We start from the raw sequence: 13,929 nt of genomic DNA, 5'->3' as shown, positions 1-13,929 counted from the left end.
CCTGTTAGTAGAAGCGCCTATGACGAGCTGCAGCGTCACGTGGTATAATACATCCATCTGGCTGATAGGAGGTACACGTACCTGAAGTGCAAGTTCCTTCATTTGTGCCTGCCGACTCGGGTGGTTGCTGAGAATGCGGTACCTTAATGCAGCTGGGGTAGCTGTGCTCTCTGTGTGTCTTCTCCTGTTTCTTGTCCCTGCGTCTGCCGACACAGGACTTGGTCGAGGTAACTCTCTCTCTGGCTCTGTGAAAATGTGCATGTGCTTGTGTTTTTCTGGGAATTTTGGAGTGTAACGTGGGGCGGTGTGTAGTGTCCTTATTAAAGGAAAACTGGTCTTGGATGTCAGATGTGGGTAGTCAACGGTAGAGAGTTTCACGACTATTAAGGTTATTTTTCCGGGATTATGTGTGTCACATATGGTGTGACCATTAAACAGAAAATGCATTCATTTGATTTGTAATATGTACTCCATAGTATAAAGCACAGCTTAGTTTGTGAAAAAAAAATATTTAATTATTTTAGGATTTTCAAGTCCCCCTTATGCAGGGCTGATTTATGCTGCTCCTCTGCTGGATTTCTTTAAGAAATATGTAAAAACAATTTAAGTGGTTACATTTGCAGATTTGTTGGTGATACTGATTATATTTTACCCCATCCCCCTGTATTTATCTTTGTTAAATAAACAGAATTTTGCAGCACATCCTAAAATTTTTCTCTCCCCACCTGGTAATTGTAAGTAATTTTCTAATTTACATTTATTACAGTGTTTGTTATTATCCATCAGTACAACTGCTGTTTACAGCAGTGTATCTCTGTCCCTTTCTGTTCTCTTCCCTGATGGTTCTGACGTTTGTAACAATGTAGCAGAAGCCTGCTGATTAACAGACCTGGAAAGAAGCATTCAAGGCTGGCTTCTGCCACACTGATCTAGAACCAGCATGCAATTAGGAGAAATAAACATACTTGGGGTCATTTATGAAATCTGGGCAAATTTGCCCGTGGGCAGTAACCCATAGCAAACAATCAGTGATTGCCTTTTTACTGCCAGCTGCAGGTAGAACAATGAATGCAACAATTTGGTTGCCATGGGTTACTGCACATGGGCAAATTTGCCCAGTGTTGATAAATAACCTCCACTGCCTTTAAATGAAAGCTCCACTAGGGAAAATATAGGTCAACACACTGTTCCACCATAAGTGTAATCCAGGCACCCACTGCCAAAACATTACTAAAAAGGAGGTGAGATAAAAATCATATAGAATGCTACTGGACCTAAAAGGAATACTGTCATGGGAAAACATGTTTCTATAGCAGAATACTGCATTGAAATCCGTCTTTCAAAAACGCGAACATATTTTTTTATATATTATTTTAACATTTAATCGTGACTTCGGAAACTGAAGCAATGCAAAGGGCTTTCCACCGGCGACTTCTATTGTTGCAGGTGGAAACCCTTTTCGGAACGGTTACTCGACCTCTACAGCAGCGATCTATTGCGGGTGAGTAAGTTGCTGCGTGGGGGCTTACCCTTAAGCATCAGGTCAGCAGGAAGTGAAGAGTGTCTGTGGCCCTCTGCTTCATTTCCTCTTCTGGCAGTGCACTGGCAGACATGGTGTATAAGAATATAACAATTCTAAATCCAACCTATATCCATAGTATCCATGAATATCGTTGGGATTAGCAATCTGCCATACACACCCCAGTAATCATAAAAAAACATTTTATGCAATGTCATTGGAATGTGTATGGCCAGCTTAAGAGGCATTCAGGGTTAAAGGAGTACCAAAAATAAGCATTATAGAGATCTCAAATATGTGCAGAGCATTGTATCTCCAGCAGCCACACAGTACATTAATATCAATATTATCACGGCCAAACTCGTAAAGTCTTGTCTTATTTATAAGTAATTTTTCTTAAATGCTAAAGGGATTAACAGTTGATTATAGACACTTAATTTAATGTTTGTTTTTATGGTATGAGAAAACTGGTTCTACCATAGTTAATATGTCCTATTTGATCTGTAGTGTTTTGCAGCTGTGTGTGTACCATAATTTGTTTGCTGAAAAGGTCAATAACTTGGGTTTAGAGATATATATATATATGTATATGTGTGTGTGTGCACAGATATTTCAGTATATAGAAAAGTCACAAGCTGGCAGCACACTCAAGGTGAAAGAGAGCATCTAAATAAGGCAGATGCCATCCTGTCTGTCAGATTTAATTAACTTCTATAACACATAGGACTTATGTGTTTGCACTGTGGTGATTTATTAGTTCAACATTCATTTCATAGTAGTAGTGTTTCAGGTTTCTACAAAACCTGTCTGATGGTTTGGAAGTAAAGGTTACTGCGGATATGAAACAAAGAAGACAAACAAAGTTTTTCATTTAGTTGTATTAATGATCTATAGAGATTTTAATTATTAATTTTATGTAAATCGCAAGGTTGAAATAAGCTGTTATAGGGGTAGTGCCTTATATCACGCTGGCAATAAAGGGGTGAATAATTCTGGTAATGTCTTGCAGTAATGACATGAAATTGATAAAATAATGTATCAAAGTAAAGATAATCATATTGTGGTACAAAAGGCTCATGATTTATTTGCCATATAAAATAATCATCATATGTAGTAATTCTATCAGTCCCAAGTTCATAAACAGTCCAGCATATGCAGCAACATTCATGTTAACAGGCATGTTATTTAAACTTTTTATAACACATACAGTGCCTGATATTAAAATTGACCAGGACAGTGTTGGCTGTATCTCATTCATATAGTTTTTGGTTTTTTTTAAATGTCGCAGGATTTGGGGATCATATCCATTGGAGAACTCTGGAAGATGGGAAGAAGGAAGCAGCTGCTGGGTAAGTTTTTTGCTGGATCTCAGACCTGGAAAGTCATCCAAAGTTAGAGCCCCAAAGAACATTCCCTCTAAGCCCCATTTTCTTAAAGAACAGGGAAAGGTCAATTGATTACCTCACCCTTCCTGCCTCCCCATATGTTGTAGTCGTTGATAGCAGAATTGCTGTTTAACACATTTATCGGGATATCATATTGACCAATTCTTTCAGTCATTGCAGCCGCTATCTTGCATCCAGTTATATCGATTTATTCTTTGTCAGAAAAATTTCGTACACATACACGTCTTGCACTCCCTACTGAGCCTGTACATTTTATCTTCATTATGTGCTGTAATATGTGCACATTGACTCCGCTGTCCACTTTAGGTTATTCACACACAGGTGGCCAGACCAAATTGTCAATGCGTCAAAGAGCACAAATGAGGCAGCCAAAATATTTCAGTCATTATTTGCTAAAAGCCATGCAAATTAAAACAGTGGATGTTGAGGAGTAAAAACTGCCTAGTGAGTCAGCATTTTTGGCCTTTGGTTCACACTCCATTCCTAAACACTGTGTCGGTAAAATAATCACTTACAACCCACACATGACCACGAGAGGTCAGTTTGGTTAAAAGTAACCATTTTGGCATGTGTGGCATGTGTGCCCTTTTAAATGACAGATGACATATGTGAATGACATTGCTGGTTTGTGTGTATATTTGAATGTGTGTCTAATGTATTTTTTTTTTGCAGTGGCTTACCTCTTATGCTAGTGATCCACAAGACATGGTGTGGAGCCTGCAAAGGTAAATGACATTGAATTAAATAATATCTAATATTTGTGAGCACTAGTTTATTTGTGTCTGTACCCCCCTACTTAACATTCACATTGTTTTCAGAAACAGTATATCCTCTTTTTTTAACATTGGTGCAATGAATAGGCCTTTTGCTGAACATACATTTTGCCTGTTCCAAACTGGACAAAATTTGATAATAAAATTAAAGCCACATTTTACTTCATGATCCCAAAGAGCTAATTTATACTAACTGAAGTCCACTAAAGAGCCCACTGTATTACTACCCCCCTGCCCCAGCTACAGACTGTTATTGTTTTAGATAAAGAGTAGCTCATTACAAAGAGTCTTTTATTAGTGAGATTCTTTGGTGTTTGACTTTACTCTTTAGGGCTCTGGCACACGGGGAGATTAGTCGCCCGCAACAAATCTCCCTGTTCGCGGGCGACTAATCTCCCCGAAATGCCATCCCAACGGCGAAAATGTAAATCGCCGGTGGAATGGCATACGCGGCGGCGCGATTTCAATGAAATCTCAGTTTCCTCTCAAGGCAACTTCCGCGACTAATCTCCCCGTGTGCCAGAGCCCTTAAAATCAGGAAGTAGAATGTGGTTTTAGTTAGATTTTCAAGTTTTGTCCGTTTTAGAGTGTGGAATAACAAAAAACACAGATATTTCTTTCTTTTTGCATATTCTTTTAATTATGTTCAGCACAAGCTCTATTCATTGCACCATTGTGTAAAAAGGAGATATACTGTTCCTTTTAAAAAGTGGAGCACCAGCCCAAGGTAGGAGTTCAGCAATTATAGTCTACTCTGTGGTGTCTAACAAATTGGCACCCCCCCAATGATTTTTGTTTTCCTTCTCCTTTAAGGTCATTTGGCACCCATGGTTTAATCTGTGTTACCCCAGGTGACAAATCTCCCATAAATGCTTTCCTGCTGGCAGTAATGTAAATCAACAGTGGGAAAACTTGCACAACGCTTTGTTTTCCCAAAGTCACCCAAAGTTTTCTCGCGAGGCAACTTCGGAAAGCAGAAGTAACTTGTATGATTTACATTATTGTTGGTGGGAAAGCATGTTCATGGGATTTGTAGCATAGATTTAACCAAGAGGAACAAATCTCTCTGTGTGCAATTGGCCAAATTTGGGCCATTTTTTTTGCAGGATTTGTATTTGGTTGAATCCAAGAGCCTGTTTGAACCAAATCAGAAAAAAAGTACAAATTCTGCACGTGCCTCGCATGCATACCAGTGTTTCCGTCTTCATCTTTGGGATCTTCCACTTCTGGGTTTGGTTCATTATTTGCCCAAATCTATACCTAAGGATTCAAGGATTTGGCTGAATATTGAATTACCAGGTCAGGTGCATCTGTACATAAGAAACACACAAGCAACATGTGTGCATCATTGTTAAAGGAACTCTGTGATCGTATTTTTTTTTTTTTTATTTGTATTATATATATTTTTTTTTATTGTTTAAGTGCTGAGTAGTAAATAGGCGAGGAAACCCAAGTAGAGTGTACCGAGTGGGTGGGTAAGCAGGATGCAGCCTGATTATGGATGCCAAGTACATGTAGTGTTTGAAGAAGGGAGTGATCAGCCGTATAAAATGCCAGGTTAAGGAGGATTAAAATATAGACATGACTTTTAGTTTTTAGAAACCAAAAGATTTATTGTAACTCTGCACAAGACATTTGCAGTAGTGTGCCCTTCAAAATTATTATGGGTGGGGAGGAAAGTTATACAGGAAAACACAATTTGCAGGATTTTGGAGGCAAATGGGAGAAAGGACACAGAATAGTAATTAGACGGACATGATGGGTCAAGTGGGACATTTTTAAGAATAGGCTTGACACAGGTCTGTTTGAATAAAGGAGGGAAATTTCCAGAAACCTTTGAAGAGCTGGAGTAAGCTCAGCAGCACAGTGTATAAGTTGAAAAGAAGGCATCAGGTAGAGCTGGGCGGTATGACCAAAAATTTATATCACGGTATTTTCAAAATTATATCGGTATCACGGTATTTGACGGTATATAAATAAAAAAATAAATAATAAATATTGGTGGCCCCCCCCAACCCCCCCGCCCCCCCAACCACAACCCCCCCCGCCCCCCCAACCACAACCCCCCCAACCGCAGCCACAACCCCCCCAACCACAACCCCCCCAGCCCCCCCCAACCACAACCCCCCCAACCACAACCCCCCCAGCCGCCACAACCCCCCAGCAGAACTTACCCAACTTGTAGTTCCTCCAGCTCCAGCGATGCGTCCTAGCGTGCGCGCTGACGTCACATGCGCGCCGACGTCACGTACGCACGGGCGCAACCCGGAAGTAACAGGAGAAAAAAAGCAGGAGGCGCGCATACCGGTATAGCGGTATGTTTAAAACTTATACCGTTTTTTTTTTTAAAACCGGTATACCGGTTAAACCGGTATACCGCCCAGCACTAGCATCAGGGTTATAAGACCTTATGTGAATGAGGACGACAAGTGAAGTTGGGAGATTTTGGATCAAAAGAATTAAGGTAGAAGGGGAGCTATGGAAGCAAGAGTGTTAGTAGAAGAGGGGATCTGCTTGTTGATGGACTTTACTTTGTTTTTGAAGAAGTCCGCAAAGTGGCAAGGAGTGTGTAGGATTGTAAGTGAACACTTTGCTAATTTGTGCCTGGCCAGTATCCCGTCAGCTAATCAATAGTTTGCTTTCATTGTTTTACCTACAGCTGGCTGAATAAAAGCTTATCACTGATTGTTTGCTATTTGCAATTTTGGTTACAATGAAAGCTGGTAAAAATAAAAACAGTATTATTAGTCAGTGTACTGCTGGATTTCTTTAAATTTATTTTTAAACACTCTTATTTGATTGAAATTATTGAAATGTGTTTTAGAATGTCTGTTGGTGGGAAACTTTTTTCCCGTTAATGTTAGCCTAAGGAGTTGGATTATCAGCAGAGATATTGTTTAAATGTATCCCTTCTAGAAGTTCAGAGGAATAACTTATGGTCTCTGTTTTATTTCATTTACAGCATTAAAGCCGAAATTTGCAGAGAGCAAGGAGATTTCAGAACTGTCACATAATTTTGTGATGGTTAACCTGGAGGTGAGATGTCTTTATTTCTGGAAAGTCAAGCCCATGGCACTCAGATGTGTACTGTAACTCCTGGCATCCTCAGCCACCAGCTTCTAATTGGGCTAGCACTTAATGCAATTACACCCACTTGGGGGCTGATTTACTAAGACACGATTTCGAATCCGAATTGGAAAAATTCCGATTGGAAACGAACATTTTGCAACTTTTTCGTATTTTTTGCGATTTTTTTCGGCGTCTTTACGATTTTTCGTAGCCATTACGAAAGTTGCGCAAAGTCGCGCCTTTTTCGTAGCGTTAAAACTTAAAAGGCGCGACGTTTCGCGCAAGTTTTAACGCTACGAAAAAATCGCGACTTTGCGCAACTTTCGTAATGGCTACGAAAAACTCGCGTTTTACGCAAAAATCGTAAAGACGCCGAAAAAATACGAAAAAATCGCAATCGGACGCATTCGGCCCGTTCGTGGGTTAGTAAATGTGCCCCTAGGTGTTAGGGCTGTGACAGATTGGGTGCTTTATTGCCCATGAAAAATTCACACCTGAAAATACCTGCACCTCCAGATCCAATAATTTACATGCAGCAAACCTGGGTAATGGTGCAAAAAAGTGAAAGAAGGCATTTTTGTGCCATTACCTGTGACCTGCACTTATAAATTGTTTTACATGCCATGATTCCAGCTTTGCTGACAGCGGAAAAGGCAACAAAGCTCCCTCTCTGTTATTGTCCTAATACACAGTGGATGTATGTGCATAACTACTAGCCCAATTAGCAGCTGTCGGCAGAGGATACCAGTAGTTACAGTAAACCTCAAGCTCCCCATCCGTCATTGTCGTTACTGTGAGTATTATGGTGCTTCTTTGGTCATACTACATTTTCTTTGTTTGCCTGCATTTCATTCCAGATTTCCATACCAGGTATGCCCAAACTCATTGGGATTGCCTGAAGACCAACACAGTGTTACACATATAGATTGCTTATATACAGAGCAGTTTTAAAATTTTTGTCACAAACCCTTATTTTATGTGTTTTGGGCATGTTTACAAGTTCACTAGAAATATTACAATAATACTGTACAATAAAGATAATACGGTATTCTGTTTTCAACTAGGATGACGAGGAGCCAAAAGAGGAAGCTTTTAGTCCAGATGGTGGATACATCCCTAGAATACTATTCCTTGGTAAGCAGTGTTAAGTTCTCTAGTTTATGTATGAACTGAATGCAAGTTGGCAAGGCAAGAGATATTTAAGGCTTCTTAACTGTATCTGTAACTGCATAAGTTATTAAAGCCCATATCCAGTGCAAAATTAGTAACTTGCACAGTGTATAGCAGTTTTGCAAATTGTTAAAAAAGACAGCCCTCAGTTTGTGATAAACCTGCATTGTTTCCATTGTAGTAAGCTAATTTATAGTTGCCTAAATCATTTTTGATGTTATGATATACATGCTGCATTTAGACACTGCTGTATCATTGCCAGATCATAAATCCTATGCTATACAAGTAAGGATCTCTTTACATTCCTAATTACAGATCCCACTGGTAAAGTCCACCCTGAGATTATAAACTCTAAAGGAAACCCAAGTTATAAGTATTTCTACAACAGTGCAGAGCAAGGTATGTAAGTGTTCATACATTTCTGAGACTTGCCGTAACCACATTTTATAACTTTTTTTTTCCAGATTCACTATCTGTCCTATGCTGTTAACTCGCATATTTTCTCTAGCTCAAATTTGAACTACAATATGCTTCAGTCTCACTTTATATGAATTGGCATTTGTGGCACAACTGGTCATTTTGGACTGAAAGTGCAGCTCCTTCCATCATTTACTGTTGCACATTTCCAGTAACACAAAGACAGGAATGTATGGCAGGGGATGTTTTATTTGATTGAATTTCTGATATGCACAAGGCTTGAAATATATTGCTGATGAGCTGTTGTCCTTAAAAAGGGCATACCAATCTTAAAGGGCATAGCAATATTATTATTTAACTATTTAGGGAAAGATGCTAAGTATGATGTGGCTTATGTAGCTGATGAGCTAAACTGTAACTGTAATATTTGTACCTGGCTGCAAGTTAAAGCCATAGTGCCAGGGCCGGTGCAAGCTTCTGCTCCTAAAATGTGCTGCTCTTTAAGATTATACTTAAAACAAAGAATGATCAGCTGCTGAAACATAGGCAATTATTACTGTATTAGTAAACCAACAGAGTCTGTAAATATTAAATGGAAATACAGTCTACCTTTTGCAACAGGTACAGTCATGGCCCAAATTGTTGGCACCCGAGAAATTTTTCCAGAAAATCAAGTATTTCTCACAGAAAAGTAATGCAGTAACGCATGTTTTGCTATGCACATGTTTATTCCCTTTGTGTGTATTGGAACTAAACAAAAAAAAAAAGGGAGGAAAAAAAGCAAATTGGACCTAATGTCACACAAAACAAAAAAAAATGGGCTGGACAAAATTATTGGCACCCTTTCAAAATTGTTTCAAACATGTGATGCTCCTTTAAACTCACCTGGGGCTGGTAACTGGTGTGGGCAATATAAAAATCACACCTGAAAGCAGATAAAAAGAGACGTTCACTTAGTCTTTGCATTGTGTGTCTGTGTGCCACACTAAGCATGGACAACAGAAGGAGGAGAAGAGAACTGTCTGAGGACTTGAGAACCAAAATTGTGGAAAAATATCAACAATCTCAAGGTTACAAGTCCATCTCCAGAGTTCTAGATTTGCCTTTGTCCACAGTGCGCAACATTATCAAGAAGTTTGCAACCCATGGCACTATAGCTAATCTTCCTGGGTGTGGACGGAAGAGAAAAAACTGATGAAAGGTTGCAACACAGAATAGTCTGGATGGTGGATAAGCAGCCCCAAACAAGTTCCAAAGAAATTCAAGCTGTCCTGCAGGCTCAGGGAGCATCAGGTTCAGCGCAAACTATCTGTCGACATTTAAATTAAATGAAACGTTATGGCAGGAGACCCAGGAGGACCCCACTGCTGACACAGAGACATAAAAAAGCAAGACAGTTTGCCAAAATGTACTTGAGTAAGCCACAATCCTTCTGGGAAAATGTCTTGTGGACAGATGAGACCAAGATAGAGCTTTTTGGTAAAGCGCATCATTCTACAGTTTACCGAAAATGGAATGAGGCCTACAAAGAAAAGAACACAGTACCTACAAATATGAAATATGGTGGAGGTTCAATGATGTTTTGGGGTTGTTTTGCTGCCTCTGGCACTGGGTGTCTTGAATGTGTGCAAGGCATCATGAAATAATACTAGACAAACTGTAACTGTTTAGCTCAAGTTGAATATACATGTATGCTAAAGAAATAGGCCTTTTATTAAATGTGTTCTGCCCCTTTTGATAAGGTAAGTTAATTAAGAGTTCTACACAGCAAAATGTTTCTTATTGTAGGGTTGGATATATGCGGAGAACTTTTTTCAACCAAAGGTACACTCACAGATTATGACATAATGATTTAGCACTCAAAATCTAGATGCAAAGAATATTTTTAAGCACCCCTGGCAACATTTCAGGCTCTACATAGCCCTTTAACGAGACTCCACTGGATATATATCTCTGTTATTATCTCTTGTGTACTTTTTTGGTTTATAAGTAGATTTCACCCATGTGGTATGCTTATTAGTAAGGCTTTAGTCATCTGCTAAGCTGCATGCATTCTGCCGCTTAACATTTCTTTGCTTGTTTTATATAGTGACTGAGTCAATGAAGGAAGCCCAAGAGAAGCTCACAGGAGACTCCTTTATGAAACCTACAGATGAGCTTTAACTCTGGTATCTCACCTAATAATTATCGTGAGTCACTCTGTGACCCAACCACAGTTGTGTACCTGACTGGGAATATGATACCAGCACAAATTCACATTTTTGCATACTGTAATGGACCTGCACTGCAATGCACAGGAGCCATAAAAGACTGATATACTTCAACCTCACCAGATTCTCTGTAAAACTGAACATTCTCTGGAAGATCTTGGCAATATAGCATCAAAGCCCTCTTTTAATCTTGTTTGCCAAGAGCTCTTATAAAACTTTGTTTTGCTAAAAAAGGGAAATACGTTTTATTCAAAATATATGTTTGCATTACTTTCTTTGTATAAAAAAGATGGACAACTTAATTGTACAGATATAAGGCAAGATATCGCCTTGGCATCTTACAGCAGAAAGTGCCTTGACCCATAAACCCAGGGTGCAAAATGTGCATGCTGCACTGTAAAGAGGCAAGAACTATTCTGCGATATGCATCTTTTGCACCCTTTTTGTGGATATAACACTGGCTGTGATATAACACATTTAGTTCTCTGGCCTTCTATTCTAACTTAACGTATAAGTGTCAATGTACTATAATTCACAATTTTATCTGTGTTTTCGAAACCTTGCATTTATTTTAATCTGTGTCCACTTACCCACTGTAACTCATTGTTACATCTCAGTGTTGGACCCTGATGTTTTTTTCTGGCCCCAACATCAATATAAATGGTTTATTCAGTCTAGGTGAATGCTGTAAGCACATTGCAGTTTTGAGACTGTCCAGCCCCAACAAGTAATGTGTGGTGTGGGTGTTAAGGAGACAGATTAAAATACAGGCCACAGGTTTACACTACACTGACCTGATTTTTTTTTTCCCACCATGAGCATTTAGCTATATGTATGGCACATATACAGGGGTCTGCTTATCCTAAGAAATTTAGATTCTCTGTCAATCAATTACAGTACTAGCTGTTAAGGTTAATGTGGCAGCATATATTATCTCTTTACTGTGACATATAGAAGTAGCTAAACAACCCATGACAGAATTAAGAACCAGATTAGTATTTCTGTCTATAGTGTTATGTATGATTACTGTATCTCTAATCTTCCAGTTTTCACTAGTCATACTGGTACTGCATGTCTTGACTAAGTGTTACTGGCATGAATTTACTTGGTGTAAATACAGTATTTTTTTTCATTTGGCACATTTGCACAGTACTGTTTTCACAATAGATTAATGAAATATGCAGGCACTAAATGTTGACTCCAGCAGATTTCCTTGTGGTAGAGTTACAGACCAGTAAAGGAAAGTATTTTTTGTTTGTTAGCTGCATAAGGCTATTGCCACACGGCCAGATTCTCGACCTGCACAATCTGACCCTCAGCTTTAAATATCTGAAGCACTGCTTCAGTCCAAGTACCAGGTGCACACAGCGTATTTTAGCCTGGAAACTGCAACTTGCGTATTCTTCAAGTGTAGGGGCAGATTTTGGGCCTGCAGATAAACGCAGGCCAACAATCTGCCCTGTGTGGCAATAGAATAAACGTTCCTTTTTTTTTTTTTTTTTTAAAAGTAGGTAGTGACCTCAAAAGGGCATTGCTTAATGTGTGCAAACATCATTTCTATTCTTTGCTAAGGCATTCTTTGGGGTGAAGACACATGGGTCGATTAGTCGCTGCAACTTTTTATTGCCCATAGACTATAATGGCCATCGCAGTGACTAATCGGCCCTTGTGTCTTCGCCCTTAGGCATCAGCAGCTGTTTTAGGTCATTAGGTGATCCTATTCTTTTGTGGTTGAGGAAAGTAAGTTAACAACTTTCCCTTACATGTAAAGCCAACGATGCAAAGAAGAACTATGATGCGAGTACTTATCATAATGTCTGTAGAAAATATAAATTTAAAGATAGCTCTATTATCCTTAAACATTCTAAAGAAAATAATAGGTTTATAGGGAACATTTTTATATCTATTATGCACATATTTCTAGGAATATGTTAGGTTAAATAATGTCCATATAAAAGATGGCCAGTTTGATTAAAGATAAATGTAAACAATTGCCACACATGGAATCTAATGACTTGTAAACACTCATCTCCCTTACACATGTTTGAACAGTATGTGTTGATTTAAACATTTTGATTATTGCTTGCATTTCTGGAAGTTCTGAATTAATACATTTGAATAGGTAAAGGCTGTATGTGATTTATTCAATATAAACTTTTTTTTTCCTCTAGAATTTGTAAAAAAAACAACTATTTTTTAACTGGGCAAAAATAAAGTCTATTACCCTGACAAATTTAGCAAGTTGTGATTAATACTTAACGTCGCTATAAGCCACAACTGATTTAATAAGCCAAATGAGTTATAGTAACAAAACTTCACTCTAAACTGAACTTTTTTCACATGTAACTGTGTGTGTGTGTGTGTGTGTACTTACACAAGCAAATAAGGGCTCTGTTAGTTTACCTGCTGTCTTCCAGGGAGTGAGTTCTATCCGTTATCAATGGATGCAGTATAGCTAGTGACTGCCATGTTTGGACATGTCTGTTCTGGTTTTGGACTCTAGCATTTATCACAGAGAAAGGTGCATGTGCACTAGAAGCTTTTCTAATCCTTGCTGCTAGTTCACATACTGGTTTGCTACAGACTTCAAGGCGAACACAAATGTCAATCAAAAATGGAGCCAACACTGTTTCAGGCCTGTGCAAAAGAATCATACTAGAAGAAACAGGCAGGCACATCTGGGATCCCTTTTGCGTCGCTCAGTTTGTTCAAAAAAGCAGCTTGTATGTTAATAAAAGTATCAAAAATTTTTTATTTATTCCATAAAAATAACAACTGCAACAGCCTTACGCGTTTCGTACCTACCAGGGTACTTAATCATAGGAGCCTATGATTAAGTACCCTGGTAGGTACGAAACGCGTAAGGCTGTTGCAGTTGTTATTTTTATGGAATAAATAAAAAATTTTTGATACTTTTATTAACATACAAGCTGCTTTTTTGAACAAACTGAGCGACGCAAAAGGGATCCCAGATGTGCCTGCCTGTTTCTTCTAGTATGATTCTGCATGACTCCCCAAGCTGATGGTCTGGGGCATGAGCACCTGGACCCACCTAAGTAGGGGGTAAGATTCTACTTCAAATACGATGTTTTTGTTAGTCTGTGAGATCTATATATAGCTGTGCAAAAGAAGACTGGGTGGAAATAGGTATGTGGTTGTTCTCTTCTTAACTTATATATTTATTTTTTTTATTCATCTTACTCACCTCTGTCGATTCCTGCCTTGCATTGTTTATCGTGATTCTCCATTTTGTGTCAGCTTAGATACTACTTTTTTTTTTTTAATCATGCAGTGATCACCACATGTACACTGTGTTCTGTTTAAAATTAGGTTATCATTAATATTCCTTGGCAGTATGCTAAAAT

General features: G+C 38.7%; 1 protein-coding gene across 1 annotated transcript; it reads left to right on the top strand.

Moving 5' to 3' along the window:
* Position 1: 1 nt before the first annotated feature.
* On the top strand, positions 2–12,801 carry txndc12 (thioredoxin domain containing 12 (endoplasmic reticulum)). Its single transcript, XM_002931454.5, has 7 exons — positions 2–227; positions 2,808–2,868; positions 3,598–3,650; positions 6,661–6,734; positions 7,832–7,901; positions 8,253–8,336; positions 10,444–12,801. Exons 1-7 carry the CDS (start codon positions 134–136, stop codon positions 10,515–10,517), a joined length of 510 nt encoding a protein of 169 aa, XP_002931500.2. The 5' UTR covers positions 2–133; the 3' UTR covers positions 10,518–12,801.
* The last annotated feature ends 1,128 nt before the right edge of the window (positions 12,802–13,929 follow it).

This window comes from Xenopus tropicalis, chromosome 4 (genome assembly GCF_000004195.4).
Source record: "Xenopus tropicalis strain Nigerian chromosome 4, UCB_Xtro_10.0, whole genome shotgun sequence".
In the NCBI taxonomy this organism is placed as follows: domain Eukaryota; kingdom Metazoa; phylum Chordata; class Amphibia; order Anura; family Pipidae; genus Xenopus; species Xenopus tropicalis.
The sequence above is the reverse complement of the archived record's forward strand: the minus strand, read 5'-3'. Positions and strand labels throughout refer to the sequence as shown.

What these genes read in the sequence shown, in the direction of transcription:
- txndc12 (XM_002931454.5), top strand. Translation starts at nt 134, where the DNA reads ATGCGGTACCTTAATGCAGCTGGGGTAGCTGTGCTCTCTGTGTGTCTT. An exon ending in CGACACAGGACTTGGTCGAG is followed by an intron (nt 228 to 2,807) that starts GTAACTCTCTCT and finishes TAAATGTCGCAG; the next exon opens with GATTTGGGGATCATATCCAT. An exon ending in ATGGTGTGGAGCCTGCAAAG is followed by an intron (nt 3,651 to 6,660) that starts GTAAATGACATT and finishes TTTCATTTACAG; the next exon opens with CATTAAAGCCGAAATTTGCA.